The sequence below is a fragment of the Oncorhynchus clarkii genome, chromosome 9 (genome assembly GCF_045791955.1).
Source record: "Oncorhynchus clarkii lewisi isolate Uvic-CL-2024 chromosome 9, UVic_Ocla_1.0, whole genome shotgun sequence".
Taxonomy (NCBI): Eukaryota; Metazoa; Chordata; class Actinopteri; order Salmoniformes; family Salmonidae; genus Oncorhynchus; species Oncorhynchus clarkii.
Window position 1 is genome coordinate 17,339,455 of NC_092155.1, and position 21,254 is coordinate 17,360,708.

At 40.8% G+C, this 21,254-nt stretch overlaps 1 protein-coding gene across 1 annotated transcript; it reads left to right on the plus strand.

Annotated features, from left to right (window-relative positions):
* Nucleotides 1-493: 493 nt before the first annotated feature.
* LOC139417480 (cytosolic phospholipase A2 gamma-like) lies at nucleotides 494-21,048 on the plus strand. Its single transcript, XM_071166759.1, has 15 exons — nucleotides 494-520; nucleotides 1,011-1,118; nucleotides 1,400-1,542; nucleotides 1,755-1,950; nucleotides 2,172-2,271; nucleotides 2,598-2,738; nucleotides 2,831-2,908; nucleotides 8,604-8,756; nucleotides 8,911-9,081; nucleotides 9,772-9,852; nucleotides 11,639-11,719; nucleotides 14,394-14,477; nucleotides 14,764-14,918; nucleotides 16,154-16,328; nucleotides 20,864-21,048. Exons 1-15 carry the CDS (start codon nucleotides 494-496, stop codon nucleotides 21,046-21,048), a joined length of 1,878 nt encoding a protein of 625 aa, XP_071022860.1.
* The last annotated feature ends 206 nt before the right edge of the window (nucleotides 21,049-21,254 follow it).

The window sequence follows — 21,254 nt, forward strand, 5'->3', positions numbered from 1 at the left end:
TGTACATCTCTGGTAAGACTTCTCTGTCTAAACACTGCATGTAGCTTTTGTGTGTAGTTTTATTATTTTATCGATTATATATATATATATATATATATAATATGATATTGTTATAAAACCCTTTGACAATCTGTCTTTGAAAAAAATGCTATATAAATAAATGTGATTGATTGTTGTGTAATAGAATGATACAGGTGACCTATATTCAAATCAGTCTAGAGTCTTTGGCTTCTAGTTCTGAAGTCACATTGATATATATGTTTAGGACATATAAATATATATTAGAATGCCTTTGGGTTTCAACTGAGTACTATAAGTCCTTGGACCCAACTGTGATAATTTAGGGTGAATGTCAATCACAGTAATATTATTATTAATGTATTTTTACTATGAATAAGATCTTATCAAGAGTTTTCTGACCCTATGACATGGATACAAACAAAGGGATTGGTTTGTGTTTAAAGGATCTGTTTTAGTTGACTCAGTGAGAACAATGTTGCAACCAAGAAATACTCCTAAGGTAAGAAACTCATCTTCAAAATATAGAATAGGACATTTGTCTGAAAGAAACCACACAATATTATGAAATATCTTATTGATAACCTACATGACGAACCACAGATCCTACGAACACTTCACAAAGGGACTTTATAATTGAGAAAGGAGTATCCCTTAGCCAGATAATTCACTATAAATTATTGTTCATTTTGTCCCTAAAACGAGGTTCTAATCTCATTCCTGGTACTTCATAGCTCAAAACCATTACCTCCTGTTATCTGGAATGCTCTTTAGGTTTAATCACCCAAAGACATTGTGAATCTCCTCTGTCAGTGCTATCTCATAGAGGCCCATCCTCAGTAGAACACACACATACTTTCCTGACAAAGTAAGAGTATAAGATATCAGAATCAGCTAACTTGTCATTGAAATACTATGTTACTTTAGAAGTGTTATGGCTCAGTTAAACCAAACTGTATCATCTTTTTTCTGTCTCTCGTTCATTCTGTCAGACTGTGCGTCTGTCTCACTCCATCAATGACGAGGAGGGAAAATACGTGACGTTGAGGAAGACTCAGATTAAGAAGTGGCTGAAAGGTCAGGGTTTCAACTGTGAACTGGTGGGTAGTCCTGTCTTCTCTATCGATCACTATCTCTGGTACTCATGCTCTTTCTCTAACTCCTCCCTCTCTCCACAGCCAACTACATATGGAGCCCACTCCCATGTCTCCAGCTGCCAGTTGTTAGTCCTGTCCCCCCCACCTTATCCTTATATAACACACTGTATGATGGGATACTGATGTAAAATCCTTTAGATTTGATCTCTTTCGGTCTCTCTCTCTCTCTGTCTTTTGTTCTCGCTATATCTCTCTCTTTATTCCTCTCTCTCCCCATCTCTCAGGAGGATGTTCCTAACATAGCGTTGCTGGGGTCAGGTGGAGGAGAGAGGGCAGCAGTGGGCATGCTGGGATCTCTGCATCAGCTAGGACAGGACAACCTGCTGGGCAGCCTCCTCTATATGTGTGGGGTGTCAGGCACCACCTGGTATACACACACACACTTACTATTGTTCTTAGCAGGAAAGTTAATTTTGAATATGCTAGGTATCTCGCTCTCTCGCACTCACTCACTCGCTCTCGCACTCACACACACACACACACACACACACACACACACACACACACACACACACACACACACACACACACACACACACACACACACACACACACACACACACACACACACACACACAGGTGCATGTCATCCCTGTACAGCGATCCAGATTGGTCATTGAATAAGCGTTGTAATGAGGTGATAAAGACGCTGAAGGGTCCTACAGTGAACTTGAGCAAAGCTGTGGAGTGGCTGAAATTGAGAAAGAAAGAAAACCAGGACTTCAACCTCACTGACTTCTGGGGCGCCTTCACTGCCTCCTATTTCATGAAAGAGGTCAGTGTATGGTTGTGTTTGTGTGATTGCGTGTGTGTCTGTCGGTTTGCCAGTGTGTGTGTGTATATTTGTCTGTCTGCCAGTGTGTGAATTTGTGTGTCTGCCTCTGTTGGGCTAATTATCCCCCCCATCATCTCTTCACCACGGTTGTTCTCTCTTTCCCTGTCTCTCCACCCCCCCCCCCCCATCTCTTCCCCCTTGTTCTCTCTCTCCTGTATCAGATGCACACTCGCTGTCTCTCTGAAGATGCTCACATCACCAACCCCTACCCCATCTACAGCGCCATAGAACTAGACTGCCGCAATCAGGATGACACTAAAGGTGACTTATGCAGGGTTCATGCAAACTCTGAAATTCAGAACTTTCTTTGTTTCCTAGTTCTGAGTTCATAGTGAACGCGGCATCAATCAATCAAATGTAATTGCATTACATTTTTAACAAAGACAATTGTCTCACACTGCAAGAACAATACAAATAATATAAACAACTCATGCAATATGAACCATATGAACTAACACTCATCTGTAGACACCCAAAAAGCAAGCCAGGCATTAGTCTGAGTCCCAGTCGGGCTACATAGCGAATAGTGTGTCATTTCAGAGAAAGCCAATGAATGTAAATATCTGTAATTTACCAATTTTCTGTAGGGGTGTGGTTTGAGATGACCCCCTACGAGAGTGGCTTCTCCGGATTGGGCGCTTTCATCCCCACTTCCTGTCTTGGGAGTAAGTTTGAAGGTGGAGCTCTGATAGAGAAGAGGAAGGAAATGGACATGGTTCTGCTGCAAGGTGGGGAACCCACAGACACACACATGTACAAGCAAACGTGTGCACACACCCACACATCAATTTATTGTTGTGTGTTTGTTGTTGCTGGGCAGGTATCTGTGGGAGTGCCTTTGCAGACATGCAGATAAACAATGATGAGGTAGTAAAAAGGATCTGGAGATTATTTGGAGGTAAGCTACAGTACAGCATGCAAGTTAGCCTGCTAGTTAGCCTGCTAGTTAGCCTGCAACCCAGGAACAGACCCAGTACACACACACAAAGAAACAACAACAACGAAGAGAATCACCTTCAATCAAAAACAAACACAAAAAATGTAAAACAATACTCCAAAACAATAGTAGACAATAAACTACCGGACAATACTAGACAATAATCTACAGGACAATAATAGACCATAATCTACAGGACAATACTAGACAATAATCTACAGGACAATAATCTACAGGACAATACTAGATTATAATCTACAAGACAATACTAGACAATAAACTACAGGATAATAATAGACCATAAACTACAGGACAATACTAGACAATCTACAGGACAATAATCTACAGGACAGTACTAGACAATAATCTACAAGACAATACTAGACAATAAACTACAGGACAATAATAGACCATAATCTACAGGACAATACTAGACAATAATCTACAAGACAATACTAGACAATAAACTACAGGACACTACTAGACCATAAACTACAGGGCACTAATAAACTAAGACACCATAAACTACAGGACAATAAACTACAGGACACTACTAGACCATAAACTACAGGGCACTAATAAACTACAGGACACTACTAGACCATAAACTACAGGACAATACTAGACCATAAACTACAGGACACTACTAGACCATAAACTACAGGACAATACTAGACCATAATCTACAGGACAATACATGAAACAAACTACAGGATAATAGTAGACAATAAACTACAGGCCAAATGTTAAGTGATGATGCCAGTGAAGCCGGTGTTTGGAGGATATTTTGGCACAGGAGTTGTTAGGCTCGAGACAAAGCCGAGGGTCGGCAAACTGTGCCAATATATCCTCCAAACACCGGCTTCGAGGACTTAATAACTTTTATACAATGGGCTAGCTACATATTCATGACCCAGTCGTTTGTTGTAAATGTTCCTTTGCCATACTGGCTGTGATCAGCTTTAATATTGCAGGTAGATTATAGCTTCCGTCAATGTAATTGTCTTCATCGCTTCCAATCCGCCATATATTTTTTGAAAATATATATACATACATACATACCTACAGTGGGGCAAAAAAGTATTTAGTCAGCCACCAATTGTGCAAGTTCTCCCACTTAAAAAGATGAGCGAGGCCTGTAATTTTCATCATAAGTACACTTCAACTATGACAGACAAAATGAGAAAAAAAAATAGAAAATCACATTGTAGGATTTGTTATGAATTTATTTGCAAATTATGGTGGAAAATAAGTATTAGGTACACTTAGAGATCATAGGTACACTTAAGGTCATATGTACACTTAGAGATCATAGGTACACTTCAAGAGACAGAATCTAAAACAAAAATCCAGAAAGTCACATTGTATGATTTTTAAGTAATTAATTTGCATTTTATTGCATAAGTATTTGATATATCAGAAAAGCAGAACTTAATATTTGGTACAGAAACCTTTGTTTGCGATTACAGAGTTCATACGTTTCCTGTAGTTCTTGACCAGGTTTGCACACACTGCAGCAGGGATTTTGGCCCACTCCTCCATACAGACCTTCTCCAGATCCTTCAGGTTTCGGGGCTTTCGCTGGGCAATACGGACTTTCAGTTCCCTCCAAAGATTTTCAATTGGGTTCAGGTCTGGAGACTGGCTAGGCCACTCCAGGACCTTGAGATGCTTCTTACGGAGCCACTCCTTAGTTGCCCTGGCTGTGTGTTTTGGGTCGTTGTCATGCTGGAAGACCCAGCCACGACCCATCTTCAATGCTCTTACAGAGGGAAGGAGGTTGTTGGCCAAGATCTCACGATACATGGCCCCATCCATCCTCCCCTCAATACGGTGCAGTCGTCCTGTCCCCTTTGCAGAAAAGCATCCCCAAAGAATGATGTTTCCACCACCATGCTTCACGGTTGGGATGGTGTTCTTGGGGTTGTACTCATCCTTCTTCTTCCTCCAAACACGGCGAGTGGAGTTTAGACCAAAAAGCTCTGTTTTTGTCTCATTAGACCACATGACCTTCTCCGATTCCTCCTCTAGGTCATCCAGATGGTCATTGGCAAACTTCAGACGGGCCTGGACATGCGCTGGCTTGAGCAGGGGGACCTTGCGTGCGTTGTAGGATTTTAATCCATGACCGTGTAGTGTGTTACTAAGGGTTTTCTTTGAGACTGTGGTCCCAGCTCTCTTCAGGTCATTGACCAGTTCCTGCTGTGCAGTTCTGGGCTGATCCCTCACCTTCCTCATCATTGATGCCCCACGAGGTGAGATCTTGCATGGAGCCCCAGACCGAGGGTGATTGACCGTCATCTTGAACCCCTTCCATTTTCTAATAATTGCGCCAACAGTTGTTGCCTTCTCACCAAGCTGCTTGCCTATTGTCCTGTAGCCCATCCCAGCCTTGTGCAGGTCTACAATATTATCCCTGATGTCCTTACACAGCTCTCTAGTCTTGGCCATTGTGGAGAGGTTGGAGTCTGTTTGATTGAGTGTGTGGACAGGTGTCTTTTAGACAGGTAACGAGTTCAAACAGGTGCAGTTAATACATGTAATGAGTGGAGAACAGGAGGGCTTCTTAAAGAAAAACTAACAGGTCTGTGAGAGCCGGAATTCTTACTGGTTGGTAGGTGATCAAATACTTATGTCATGCAATAAAATGCAAATGAATTACTTAAAAATCACACAATGTGATTTTCTGGATTTTTGTTTTAGATTCCATCTCTCACAGTTGAAGTGTACCTATGTTAAAAAATTACAGACCTCTAGATGCTTTGTAAGTAGGAAAACCTGCAAAATCGGCAGTGTTTCAAATACTTGTTCTCCCCACTGTACATACATACAGTACCTTTATAAAATGTATACATTTCCTTAATTACCCTCCAACCCTACCACCCCTCCCCCAATTGGAGCAAACTAGTGAACAACAACGCTAAGGCCTGTATTTCCAGCTTATACATACTATATACATTTTATGGACACAGTCTATTTTACAATAGTTATATATATATTATTTTGTTTTTACTCCTGTCCCTCCTCTACTCCCATCTATTTCTGATGTCCATCCGGTTTTATTTCTAATTGCCATATCTTTCAAACTGTACTTTTTCAAAACAGTTCTTAACCTGTATTTGTTTTACGGACACAGTATGTTTTACATTAGTTATCTTGCTGTTATTAGTTGTTATTAGTCCCAACCTTCAGCTCCATTTAACCCCTTCCATCTATCTCTTAACACCATCCATATTGGATTTCTATTTGCCATTTATTTTTCTACTGTGCTGTGATTTTTCACAAAAGTTCTGAACCTTTCTATTCTCATTGTTTTTACAGATTGTAAATTGAAAATAAACAGTTTTGTTAAAAGTATTATTATATTATTGATCAATTGACTATGACTTTTCAGATCGCCCAGTAGTGTCATCTGCAGGTTGTGGTGCAGGTAAATATTGCAATTCTTCAACTATTCCTGGACCTGTGACCTTATGGACAGTACCAAAACAAATGATCCAATGATTCCTCCTCTTCACAGCAATATCTGCATTGCTGGGAAGGTTGTATCCCCCATATAAATAACATTCTATTGGTTGCGAAAATTTGTATAATAATTTTAAATTGAAAAGTTTTGAATCTGGCGTCATTTTGCGTATCAGTTCAAAAACCATGTGCCATGGAATCGGTACGTCAACTATTTCGCAATCTATATGGCACAATGGTCAATGTCTTGGTCCTTAAATGAAACTGATCCTTTTTTATTTATCACAATTTTCTTTAACCAATTCTGGGTTCCTGAGAAGCGCAGCGGTCCAAGGCACTGCATCTCAGTGCTAGAGGTGACACTATAGTTCCTTGTTCGATTCCATGCTGTATCATAGGGCGGCGCACAACTGGCCCAGTGTCGTCCGGGTTTGGCCGTCATTGGGAATAAGATTTTTTCTTAACCAACTTGCCTAGTTAAGTACAGTTTTTTTTAAGTTCCTTACATTTTTGTGGTAATGCTGCAATTATTTGGTTGTAATTTTGGGTAGAGCAGACATTTCCATATGTTTTTGTTCGCTGTATGTGTGACATAACTCCACCACTCGTATTTATGATATCATCTACAAAGATGATACTTATTTATTTTTAAACAAATGTTTTTTGAAAAAATATTTTTTTGAATATAAGGTGAGACATTCTTACTAATTTGCTAGAGAACCAGTTCGGATTTAAGTATAACTTTTTTATGACTGAAACCTTTAGTGAGAGGTATAATGCCCTCCAAATTCATATTCATTATATAAATAGACCCGTTTAATTTTGTCTGGCTTGCGGTTTCAAATAAAATTCTATATTTTTTTCTCATATGATTTAAAAACTGTTGGCTAGGTGTAAGCAAGACCATAAGCAAATAGGTAAACTGGGAAAAGACTCAAAAGTGAATCAGGGTAATATTTCCACAAACAGAAAGGTATTTACCTTTCCATGGTAGCAAGATATTATCTATTTTTGCTAACTTTCTATTAAAATGATTGGAATGATAATTTATTTCTTTCTGGATATATATACAGAGTACATCCACATCACCGTCAGACCATTTTATTGGTAAACTACATGGTAATGTAAAATCAATATCTAATATCCTGAGAGGTTCGAAAAATGATCCAGATCCTCTATGAGACTGTGGAGGGATCCTTGTTTTGGACGTTCTTATCCCTTGCTTGCTAACTAGCCAATTACGGCTAATTACAGTCACGGCAAAAAGCTAGAATAACAGCAATGTACCTGCATTTGCATTTGTTTAATTAAGCTGTTTTTTAGTGACATTATTTAGGTACATCCATAACAGTGGGCTAATGAGGCGCAATTTCGCATGGCATAGAAATTTGCTCACGTGTCAAGGCCACTGTTGTTCAGAGGATCTATCCAACAAGACAGCTAAAATCACTTCATACTGAAGCTGAAAAGACTGCAAACTAGTTGCACTTTGTTTCGTTTGACCTGTTTTCAATTTACATTTCTTTGTATACTCGTTCATTACTATGGGGCAGCTGGAGATCGAATTGGTAAATTGAAACAATGTTGCAAATGTCGGAGATAGACAGCAAGGTTTATACAAATCTCTAATGTTGAAAACTAAATGTTAGTCTAAAATAAATGTTAGATTATCTCTAGATGTTTTTATAGTAGAGATCAAGTTTATAAATTGCCTGGCTGGGCTGATGAGACAGTGGATTACGTAGTCAGATGGAACAGAGTAAATAGGTCATAGATCTAATGTCATAGATTTAGCCGTGGAATCGACACCGGCTGGAAACTGGTTTTAACCAATCAGCATTCAGGATTAGACCCACCCGTATAATAGACAAACTACGGGACAATAGCAGACAAACTACAAGACCATACTAGACATTAAACAACGGGTGGGTCTAATCCTGAATGCTGATTGGTTAAAACCGCATTCCAGCTGGTGTGGGGAGGTAAATTGACCAGAGGAGGCTGGTGGGAGAAGCTATAGGAGGTCAGGCTCATTGTAATAGCTGGAAGGGAATTGGCCAAGAGGACATCCTCAAGGTCCGAGGGCGGGACTTGAGATTTAGATGTCTCAGACAGGGTTACCTCATCATGAGAGGGGGTTGTGTTTCCAAATCACCTCCACTACACCTGACCAACCTGCTTTGTTCTGCAGGGTACGAGAGCTTAAAGACGGAGGAAGAGGTGGTGTGTGAGTGTGTGCCCTCCCAAGTGGTGAGGTGTGTGTCTGAGCTGATCAAGTATGCTGAGGACCCAGATCCACAGAAGACAATGGAAGTCATCACCACACTGGGACAGCTACTGAAGGGTGAGAGAGAGAGAGAGAGAGAGCGCGAGAGAGAGAGCGCGAGAGCGAGAGAGACACACACACACACACACACACACACACACACACACACACACACACAAACAAAAAGACACCATTATCATGAACTGTGTGATAATGTGTATAATGACTCTAGGTCTTGTGAGCAGTAAGGGTGAGATGCTGTGGAACACGGACCCTGAGAGCTGGAAGAAAACCAGCTTGGTGGAGAGAAAGAAGTTCATAGAGACAGTCAGTCTGGAGCTCATCCTCTCCTCAGGCAGCTGGGCAAAAGACTGGAAGGACGAACGCTACACTCCAACACCAGGTTAGCCCACCAGCCTGCACTCTGAGATATAAAGAGTTCCTAAAGGATTCTTTGGTTGTCCGTGTGGGAGAACACTTTATGGGTTTATGGGTTCTTTATGGGTTCCATGTACTGTCGAACCCCATTAGGTTCCATTTATAACCTTCTGTGGAAAAGGCTCTACATGTAACGAAAAAGGGTTCCAAAGGGTTCTCCCACAGAGACAACTGAAGAACCCTTTATAGGTAGGTAGCACTATGTAGTACTTTTATACTTAGAGGCATTAGACCCTACACCTGCACTTGGAGCTGAGTTTTTTTACAGAAGGTTTTTACAGAAGGTTTGGGGACCTGGATGTAAAATTCAGTATGGTTATGTGGTAATATGGTCTTAGTGTAAGAGGGTATATGGTACTAGGTAGTTATAAACAGTGGACATCTGTATCTAGTACAGCTCCAATAGGGGAGGCTGGTGGTCAATTTTGACAAAAGTGCTTTAAGTGTATTTGTTTTCTAATTATTGTTGCTAATGCACATTTTTGACAGTACTTTCCATTGACAATTTACCCTTATCCAAGCCACTCCAAGTTAATGCCTAATCCTAATCCTAACCACTCAAAGTTAACGCCTAATCCTAACCACTCAAAGTTAACGCCTAACCTTAACTAGTGATGTTAGGTTTGATAGGTAATCTTTGTCTTATTCTCTGCAGATGAAGCGATGTTCAGTAGGTCGATGAGAACATTGGAAAAGCCAGACGAAGTGACAATAACAAACTCCTGGGTCTCCGATGGTAATTGTTGCAGCTTGATTTTAGCACACACCAAATACTGTTTAAATTCTAATTCCTTTTCATACTTAACACGATCATGCTCCAGTTTAGCTTGTTCATGCTCTGGCTGTAACAGAAGCAGTTCTTTCTTTCATGTGGATTTGCGGTGTGTATTTACGCACTGTAGCCCGCTGGCATGGGAGAAAAAACTGCACGGATGTGCCTCCGAGACAACTGCTCGGTCCACAGACACCACACAAAAATAACAAACAAAATAACCATGCCCAACGTATTTCAAAGTGGAACATGTCACTAAGCCTAACAAGGGAAAAGAAAGGCTATAGCTCTGAGTAGCAAGTGGCACTACCCTACCCAAATCTCTCATTGGAGGTACACAGCAGATTGAACTCTGCTCCTCGAACCATTATCCCAACAGTGAGAGGAGCAAGAAATCCCAGCCTGTGTAGGGGTCTGGAAACGAATCAATGTTACTCTCTCCAACGTAGCACATAACCAATTATCCACCGCAGCGGCAAGTTTAACAAACAAAGGCAACCAACACTGGGCTTACCAAACAGCGCAACTCAAAACAGCTGTACCAAAAGCTGCAAACAAAGCACCTACAGCGTTTATCAAACACTAACTCCACATTTTCTCCCAAACAAAATACACTTACCAGTTAGCTTAACGAGACTTAATTAGGCCTACTGGCATACTTTTCCATGCAATGCACCATTTGATGACGTCACAGGACAACCAAAATCACTGATACTTCTCTAAGGCACTATACCAAACACTTATAAGACTATGCAGTGAATACCAACCAAAGCGCATCCCAATTAGCATTAATCCATTATAATGCAACAAAATACTATACGCAAAAATGTCTAGGAACCAACCATATAATCCCAGATGAGCCATCACTTGTCATGAACCGGCTCGTATCCCGTAACAAAAAGGGAGACAACGCAGAGATCATGGAATACAAAAATATATTTATTAACTGAGGTAAACTAGGGGAGGCTGGTGGAGGGAGAAATCAGAAGACTGCTTATTGTAATGCTTGGGAATGGCATCATGAACGGTATCAAACACATATCAAACACGTGTTTGGTACGATTTCTCATTCCGTTCTATCCATTGCAGTGAACCCATGATCCGATTTCTCCCACCACCAGCCCCCTGTGGTTCAGCATCATGTCCAGCCGCTCAGTCACTTATAGGATACGTGTTCCTGCTGTAGGGGATAGTGGTTACTGGCTAAGTGTGTGTGCACGCACGTATCAGACAATAGTAACCAGCAGAGGGATAGAAATGGAAGATTGGCTTGCAAGGTGGTAGATTGGGGTTGTTGAGCGGGCGTACAACAATGACATGCAACCTGAACGTCAGGAGTTCAAATCAGTTTCTGGTCAATTTTGACAAAAGATCTTTAAGTGTATTTGTTTTCTAATTATTGTTGCTAATGCACATTTTTGACAGCACTTTCCATTGACAATTTACCCTTATCCAAGCCACTCCAAGTTAATGCCTAATCCTAATCCTAACCACTCAAAGTTAACGCCTAATCCTAACCACTCAAAGTTAATGCCTAACCTTAACTAGTGATGTTAGGTTTGATACTGGATTTCTGAGGCATGTGTCGAAGTCTCTAAGCAGCTAACTTTGAAGCAGTGTGCCGATGCGTGTATTACTTTATCAAAAGTATAACATCAATGACGTCTTAAGCATCATTTTTATCAGGTGCTGTTTCAAACCGTGTGATACATGCCAGACAATGAGGTCATCTGTGTCTTATTCTCTGCAGATGAAGGGATGTCCAGGGAGTCGATGAGAACATTGGAAAAGCATGACAAAGTGCCAATAAGAAACTCCTGGCTCTTCGATGGTAATGTTTTTTTTTCATTAAATCAAATCAAACTTTATTTACCACATGTGCCGAATACAACTTGTGTAGACTTTACCGTGAAATGCTTACTAGCAAGCCCTTAACCAACAATGCAGTTCAAGAAAAAAACATACCTTTACCTTTCTATCCAGTATGTACTTACCTTTACCGTTCTATCCAGTATGTACTTACCTTTACCTTTCTATCCAGTATGTACTTACCTTTACCGTTCTATCCAGTATGTACTTACCTTTACCTTTCTATCCAGTATGTACTTACCTTTACCTTTCTATCCAGTATGTACTTACCTTTACCTTTCTATCCAGTATGTACTTACCTTTACCATTCTATCCAGTATGTACTTACCTTTACCATCCAGTATGTACTTACCTTTCTATCCAGTATGTACTTACCTTTCTATCCAGTATGTACTTACCTTTCTATCCAGTATGTACTTACCTTTCTATCCAGTATGTACTTACCTTTCTATCCAGTATGTACTTACCTTTCTATCCAGTATGTACTTACCTTTCTATCCAGTATGTACTTACCTTTCTATCCAGTATGTACTTACCTTTCTATCCAGTATGTACTTACCTTTCTATCCAGTATGTACTTACCTTTCTATCCAGTATGTACTTACCTTTCTATCCAGTATGTACTTACCTTTCTATCCAGTATGTACTTACCTTTCTATCCAGTATGTACTTACCTTTCTATCCAGTATGTACTTACCTTTCTATCCAGTATGTACTTACCTTTCTATCCAGTATGTACTTACCTTTCTATCCAGTATGTACTTACCTTTCTATCCAGTATGTACTTACCTTTCTATCCAGTATGTACTTACCTTTCTATCCAGTATGTACTTACCTTTCTATCCAGTATGTACTTACCTTTCTATCCAGTATGTACTTACCTTTCTATCCAGTATGTACTTACCTTTCTATCCAGTATGTACTTACCTTTCTATCCAGTATGTACTTACCTTTCTATCCAGTATGTACTTACCTTTCTATCCAGTATGTACTTACCTTTCTATCCAGTACGTACTTACCTTTCTATCCAGTATGTACTTACCTTTCTATCCAGTATGTACTTACCTTTCTATCCAGTACGTACTTACCTTTACCATTCTATCCAGTATGTACTTACCTTTACCATTCTATCCAGTATGTACTTACCTTTCTATCCAGTATGTACTTACCATTCTATCCAGTATGTACTTACCTTTACCTTTCTATCCAGTATGTACTTACCTTTCTATCCAGTATGTACTTACCTTTCTATCCAGTATGTACTTACCTTTCTATCCAGTATGTACTTACCTTTCTATCCAGTATGTACTTACCTTTCTATCCAGTATGTACTTACCTTTCTATCCAGTATGTACTTACCTTTCTATCCAGTACGTACTTACCTTTCTATCCAGTATGTACTTACCTTTCTATCCAGTATGTACTTACCTTTCTATCCAGTATGTACTTACCTTTCTATCCAGTATGTACTTACCTTTACCATTCTATCCAGTATGTACTTACCTTTACCATTCTATCCAGTATGTACTTACCTTTCTATCCAGTATGTACTTACCATTCTATCCAGTATGTACTTACCTTTACCTTTCTATCCAGTATGTACTTACCTTTACCTTTCTATCCAGTATGTACTTACCTTTACCTTTCTATCCAGTATGTACTTACCTTTACCTTTCTATCCAGTATGTACTTACCTTTACCATTCTATCCAGTATGTACTTACCTTTACCTTTCTATCCAGTATGTACTTACCTTTACCATTCTATCCAGTATGTACTTACCTTTACCTTTCTATCCAGTATGTACTTACCTTTACCATTCTATCCAGTATGTACTTACCTTTACCTTTCTATCCAGTATGTACTTACCTTTACCTTTCTATCCAGTATGTACTTACCTTTACCTTTCTATCCAGTATGTACTTACCTTTACCATTCTATCCAGTATGTACTTACCTTTACCATTCTATCCAGTATGTACTTACCTTTACCATTCTATCCAGTATGTACTTACCTTTACCTTTCTATCCAGTATGTACTTACCTTTACCTTTCTATCCAGTATGTACTTACCTTTACCTTTCTATCCAGTATGTACTTACCTTTACCTTTCTATCCAGTATGTACTTACCTTTACCTTTCTATCCAGTATGTACTTACCTTTACATCCAGTATGTACTTACCTTTACCTTTCTATCCAGTATGTACGTACTTTTACCTTTCTATCCAGTATGTACTTACCTTTACCTTTCTATCCAGTATGTACTTACCTTTACCTTTCTATCCAGTATGTACATACCTTTACCTTTCTATCCAGTATGTACTTACCTTTACCTTTCTATCCAGTATGTACTTACCTTTACCTTTCTATCCAGTATGTACTTACCTTTACCTTTCTATCCAGTATGTACTTACCTTTACCTTTCTATCCAGTATGTACTTACCTTTACCTTTCTATCCAGTATGTACTTACCTTTACCTTTCTATTTACTTTCTATTCAGTATGATTACAATGGAAGGTGTGTGTTATTCCAGTAAAGGAAGGATACAGAACAGACTATATACTCTCTCCATCACTGAGATTATTTTTGACCAGTTGATTTTAATTATTTGAAATTGGTGTGTGTGTCTCCCACAGGGTTGTGGATTGTGCAGAACATTTTCCCTCTGGTCCAAAATTGGGAATGGGGAACCACGTCCAACTTCCTCTTCAAGATCCAAGGTACAGTAACATCAGACCTCTTCCTAACATGATAGCATAACTAGTATCAGTCATCAGGATCTGATGTTTCCCTCCAAAATAGCAGCTTTCTTGGTTGGTTCTCTCTTTCTCTCTCTCCTCTCTCTCCCCCTATCTCTCTAACTCCTCCACCCTCTCTCTGTACCCCCCCCCTCTCTCTCTCTCTCTCTACCCCCTCTCTACACCCCCACTCTACCCCTCTCTCTCTCTCTCTACCCCCTCTCTCTCTGTACCCCCCCCCCCCCCCCCCCTCTCTCAATCTTCACAGACACTAATGTTCTGAGCAGCATGGCATCCAAAGAGAAGATTCATCTGGTAGACGCTGGGTTAAAGATCAACTCTCCCTACCCCCCCGTCCTGCGCACATCCAGGGATGTTGACCTCATCATCTCCTTGGACTTCAGCGAAGGAGACCCCTTTGAGGCAAACACACACACACACACACACACACACAATGTTTATTCCTATTCAAGCCTTTCAGAAGAACATGATATGCCTAGATAGTAGTGACCCTCTCAATTCAAGGGGCTTTATCGGCATGGGAAACACATGTTAACGTTGCCAAAGCAAGTGAAGTAGATAATATACAAAAGTGAAATAAACAAAAATGAACAGTAAACATTACACTCACAGAAATTCCAAAAGAATAAAGACATTAGAAATGTCATTATGTCTATATACAGTGTTGTAAAAACATGTAAATGGTTAAAGTACAAAAGGGAAAATAAATAAGCATAAATATGGGTTGTATTTACAATGGTGTTTGTTCTTCACTGGTTGCCCTTTTCCTGTGGCAACAGGTCACAAATCTTGCTGCTGTGATGGCACACTGGTATTTCACCCAGTAGATATGAGTTTATCAAAATCGGGTTTGTTTCAAATTATTTGTGGATCTGTGTAATCTGAAGGAAATATGTGTCTCTAATATGGTCATACATTTGGCAGGAGGTAAGGAAGTGCTGCTCAGTTTCCACCTCATTTTGCGGGCAGTGTGCACATAGCCTGTCTTCTCTTAAGAACCAGGTCTGCCTACAGCGGCCATTCTGAATAGCAAGGCTATGCTAATTGAATCTGTATATAGTCAAAGCTTTCCTTAAGTTTGGGTCTGCCACTGTATACTCTCTGTTTAGGGCCAAATAGCATTCTAGTTTGCTCAGATTTTTTGTTAATTCTGTCCAATGTGTCAAGTAATTATCTTTTTGTTTTCTCATGATCTGGTTAGGATTAATTGTGTTTCTGTCCTCTCTCTCCCCTCTCTTGCTCTCTCTCTAGGGTGTAGGGGCTAGGGAGTAGTGACTAGGATGTAGGGCCTAGGGGACGTGTCAAACTCATTCCACGGAGGGCTGAGTGTCTGAGGGTTTACGCTCCATCATTGTACTTGATTGATAAATGAAGGTACTAACTAGTAAGGAACTCCCCTCACCTGGTTGTGGAGGTCTTAATTGAAAGGAAAAAACTAAAACCTGCAGCCACTCAGCCAGCCATGGAATGAGTGACAATCCTGACCTAGGGACTAGGGCCTAGGTAAAAGTTACTAGGAAGTAGGTATTAGTGACTAGGAAATAGGGACTAGGGATTAGTGTCTAGGGAGTAGGGACTAGGGGCTGGTTTGGAGAAGGACATTGACATAACCATACTACTGGTCCTGCTCTTCACAGACGGTGTTTAGTGCCAAAAAGTACGCGCTTCAGCAGAAGCTTCCCTTTCCCCCAGTGAAGGAGAGTGTGAGGGAGGAGAAAGACCATCCGCAGGGCTGCTACGTTTTTGAGGGGCAACGCACTGAAGAGCCCACCGTCATACACATGCCCCTGTTCAACCTGCAGAACTGCCAAGGTCAGTTGTAGACACGGACTACTATGATGACTATCTGTGTCTGACTTTTATCCTTGTCTCTCTGACTACGCCCTATTCTGACATCTCTTTTTTCCCCTGTCTCTTTTTCATCTCTGTGTCATGTCTTTTTCTTGTTTATCTGCACCAACTGTCTGCTTTTTATAATTGCATTAGTATTTAGTTTATTTATTTCACCTTCATTTAACTAGGAAAGTCAGTTAAAAACAAATCTTATTTTTAGTGACGGCCTAGGAACAGTGGGTTAACTGTCTGTCCAGGGGCAGAACAACCTTGTCAGTTCAGGGATTCAAACTTGCAACCTTTCAGTTACTAGTCCAACGCTCTAACCACTAGGCTACCACTACCGACTGGACTGGAGTGTGGACCTCAGTTTATCTTTCAATCACCCACGTGGGTATATTCTCCTAAACACCAATGAGGTGTTTATGCGAGATGCGAGAGGCGTGACTCGCGGTGCACAAGCATTGTGGGTGCAATGATTGGATACTGCACTCGACAAGAGCGGTCAGCCTTTTAGTCTCTGTCTCAGTCTCTAAGTTGTTCTAAGTGTTGTATCTGTATTACAGTAATTCTCTGGACTCTATTTTTAATACCCTCACGCCATTGTAAATCTAAACGGTGGCGGTAGCACTATAGCAGCCATACTCAAGCGCAATCCGGACCCAGAACGGGGTCAATACGGACCGCGGGTCCGGAGTGTAAAAAATTATATATGATTATTATAATTTTTTACACTCGTGTCACGAACTGGCTCGTAGCCCGTAACAAAAAGGGAGACAATGCAGAGATCAAGAAATAACAAAAATATATGTATTAACTAAAGAAAACTATATACAATTAACAAAGCTGCGTGTAGTCAGTAATCAGTAATGTAAGTAAGTGGTTGCGTAAGTAGATGTGATAATGAGGGGTGTCCCTGGCTATGCCCCACCACCTCCCCCATAAAACCGGGGACCACCAAGGACCTCGGAACATCACACTAACCAAACGTAAACAAACAAAAAACTGCCCTGGTAAACATTATCACCCTGCCCCAGCCAACCTCCTCCTCCCCAGACCTCAGCAACCTTTGCGCAAAGGAAGCAACCTTTAAGAGTAAAGAAGAAAATGAGGACAGCAGGGAACAGATGACATGAGCGACAGTGCAATGCTAAATAAACGAAAGAAACAGTGGCCAGTCACGTGGACGATACGCATACCCTCGGGGACCAAGCGTATGAGAAAACGCGTGTCCACCGATCAATAGGACCAGACGCGTTCAGGAACAGCGCGCACGAGAGTTCACGTCAGCAACGACATTATCAGTACCCCTGATGTGCCGCACATCGAGATGTAATGATAATGGAACGAGTCACCGCCCTTGCAGAGAACACCTCTGGGAAACACTGCGCACTCATCGGGAATCCCTACAAACGATGGCTTAGCAGAAACCACCAGAGATGAAGACACGACAGGCCATACACGCTCACCAGAGAAGTTATTCCCAAGGATAACGTTGATACCCTCAATAGGAAACGAAGGACGCACCCCTACCACAACCTTGCCTTTCACCAGTTCAGAATCCAACAGTTTATGCAATGGAACTGACAGTGTTCAACCCGATTCCCCTAATTAGAACACTATTCCCTGAATCAGTCTTTTAAACTGTGAAGATAACTCTCACGCAAACTCAACATGAGTCTGTTTATCAGCCTTTAAAAAAATTCTAAATCTTTGGCGGTAAGCCTCAGGAATCAATTTGTTTTAACCTGACACTGTAGACTACACCAATAACTGAATATGCTTCCTGCGCTTTACCAGTCAACAAACACTGCAACATTAAAGTGTGATCAGAATCAGGCCAGCTCCTAGTGTCAAAACATGCTCAAACAACAAAAAACGTCTCAGGGTCCTTCTCATTAAATTTTGGCAACAGCCGTACGTTTTCAACAGTATTAAATGTGTCCGGGGCACGACGAGAGAGGAACAACCCCTAGGTAACTCAGGGTCACTTTCCCAAAGCAAACTCTCCCCCGGAAGCTTTCCTTCCCTAACTAATTCTAGCCACTCTTGTTGCAGCTTGATTTTAGCACGCACCAAATACTGTTTAAATTCTAATTCATTTTCATACTTAACACGATCATGCTCCAGTTTAGCTTGTTCATGCTCTGGCTGTAACAGAAGCAGTTCTTTCTTTCATGTGGATTTGCGGTGTGTATTTACGCACTGTAGCCCGCTGGCATGGGAGAAAAAACTGCACGGATGTGCCTCCGAGACAACTGCTCGGTCCACAGACACCACACAAAAATAACAAACAAAATAACCATGCCCAACGTATTTCAAAGTGGAACATGTCACTAAGCCTAACAAGGGAAAAGAAAGGCTATAGCTCTGAGTAGCAAGTGGCACTACCCTACCCAAATCTCTCATTGGAGGTACACAGCAGATTGAACTCTGCTCCTCGAACCATTATCCCAACAGTGAGAGGAGCAAGAAATCCCAGCCTGTGTAGGGGTCTGGAAACGAATCAATGTTACTCTCTCCAACGTAGCACATAACCAATTATCCACCGCAGCGGCAAGTTTAACAAACAAAGGCAACCAACACTGGGCTTACCAAACAGCGCAACTCAAAACAGCTGTACCAAAAGCTGCAAACAAAGCACCTACAGAGTTTATCAAACACTAACTCCACATTTTCTCCCAAACAAAATACACTTACCAGTTAGCTTAACGAGACTTAATTAGGCCTACTGGCATACTTTTCCATGCAATGCACCATTTGATGACGTCACAGGACAACCAAAATCACTGATACTTCTCTAAGGCACTATACCAAACACTTATAAGACTATGCAGTGAATACCAACCAAAGCGCATCCCAATTAGCATTAATCCATTATAATGCAACAAAATACTATACGCAAAAATGTCTAGGAACCAACCATATAATCCCAGATGAGCCATCACTTGTCATGAACCGGCTCGTAGCCCGTAACAAAAAGGGAGACAACGCAGAGATCATGGAATAACAAAAAGATATGTATTAACTGAGTGAAACTATATACAGTTAAGAATGGGGTGTGGTCTTATGTAAGGGAGTGGTTGCGTACATAGATGGTGATAATGAGGGCTGTTGAAAGGTGCCAAAACAAACAACCCACAAAATCCCACAACCAAAAATAACAGTGTGTCTGCGTGGAGTGAGTCTCCTCAATGAACGGGGGAAAGGTGAATTTATCCTCGAGAAACACCCAAGCCTAGGTGTGTCCCATTTCCCTTACAACCCTCCCGGCTCCACCCACCGACATCCTATTAAGGAAAACAAGAGCAAAGAAAAATAATTCGGCAGACAGAGTGGGAGGTTGTCACACTCGGACCCGCGGTCCGTTTAGAACCTGTTATGGGTCTGGATCCGGGAACGCATGAGTATGGCTGCTATAATGCTACCGCCAACGCTTAGATTTACCATGGCACTAGGTTAGTTAAAAATAGAGCCAAGAGACTAAAAACACAGATACTTACAAAACTGGTTTTACTCAGTCGGGCTTTGATCCCAGGTATCATAAACACACATAAGACATGGACAAATGTGTAGAAATTAGCTTTAAAACGTCAAAATGTTCTCTCTGCCAACAACAGGTGTGTAAACAGTTTGGGGTCGATTGGGTTGCGAGGTGGGGGTTTATTACTGCTCAGATAATTGACGATAACAGGAGCAGGGTCTATTTTTCTCCACTTCCTGTCTGACTGATGTGCCCAAAGTAAACTGCCTGTTACTCAGGCCCAGAAGCCAGGATATGCATATAATTGGTACCATTGGATAGCAAACACCTTGAAGTTTGTAGAAATGTTAAAAATATTGTATGAGACTATAACACAATTGATATGGTAGGAGAAAATCCAAAGAAAAACCAACTGGACTTATTTTCTTTGAGAGCCCATGCTCTTCCAATGGAACGTATAGGGTCATATCCAGCTCCCAGATGGCAATGCCTATGGCTTCCACTAGATGTCAACAGTCTTTGTTCTAGGTTTCAGGCTTGTTTCTTCCCAAACGAGGAAGGAATTATTCCTATGAAACTTAATATTTGAATAACGTTTTGGTGATTTTAAGATTTATTTCCAAGCTGTCTCAGGAGTCAACCCATTTATCGACGTTATTGACTACTTCGCGATTGCTCTTGTTCCATGCGCATATGGGAAGTGTGTTAACCCCCCCAAAACAGCTTTTGGTTAGTTATAAATATCCCAATCAGCGGTGGCTGAAATTAGCACTTTGGATCATATTTTTAAGGACACACCTAAAATATTTCCACTCCTCCCATCTGATTGTAAGGAGCTGATATAAAACAGGTAAATTGCTCAACCTGGTGTTACGGCAGGAACATGATAGTGGGTCAGTTTTTACATGACGAAATTGCAAACGTACATGTATTTGACACTAGCGTCGCCTTAATCCCCCAGCTGTAAATAGAACCCTCTGTGTTCAATATGTTCAAAGTTGTGTTGTAAGGCTCTCTGTTCTCTTCCTAGACGAGGAGGGGATTAAGAAGGAGAGGGAGAAGTACACAACGTTACGGCAGCCCTACAGTGCGCCTGAGAACGAACACCTCCTGAAGAAGGCCAAGTACAACTTGAAGAACAACAAATACAGGATCCTGGTACAGATCATTATGGCTGTCCAACGCAGAAAGAATCGCAAGTCAGTGGCTCAATAGTCTGTATCTGTGGTGTAAAGTACTACAGTATTTTTTTGGAGTATCTTTACTTTATTTATATTTGACAACTTTTACTTCACTACATTTCTAAAGAAAAGTGTATATATATTTTTTACCCCATACACTTACCCTGACACCCAAAAGTAGCCTACTTGTTACATTTTGAATGCTTAGCAGGACAGAAAATTTACAATTCAAGCACTTAT

Coding starts and splice junctions, on each gene's coding strand:
- LOC139417480 (XM_071166759.1), top strand. CDS start 494: ATGTTGCAACCAAGAAATACTCCTAAG. Junction 1,543..1,754: donor GGGGTGTCAGGCACCACCTG/GTATACACACAC, acceptor ACACACACACAG/GTGCATGTCATCCCTGTACA. Junction 9,853..11,638: donor AAACTCCTGGGTCTCCGATG/GTAATTGTTGCA, acceptor TATTCTCTGCAG/ATGAAGGGATGTCCAGGGAG.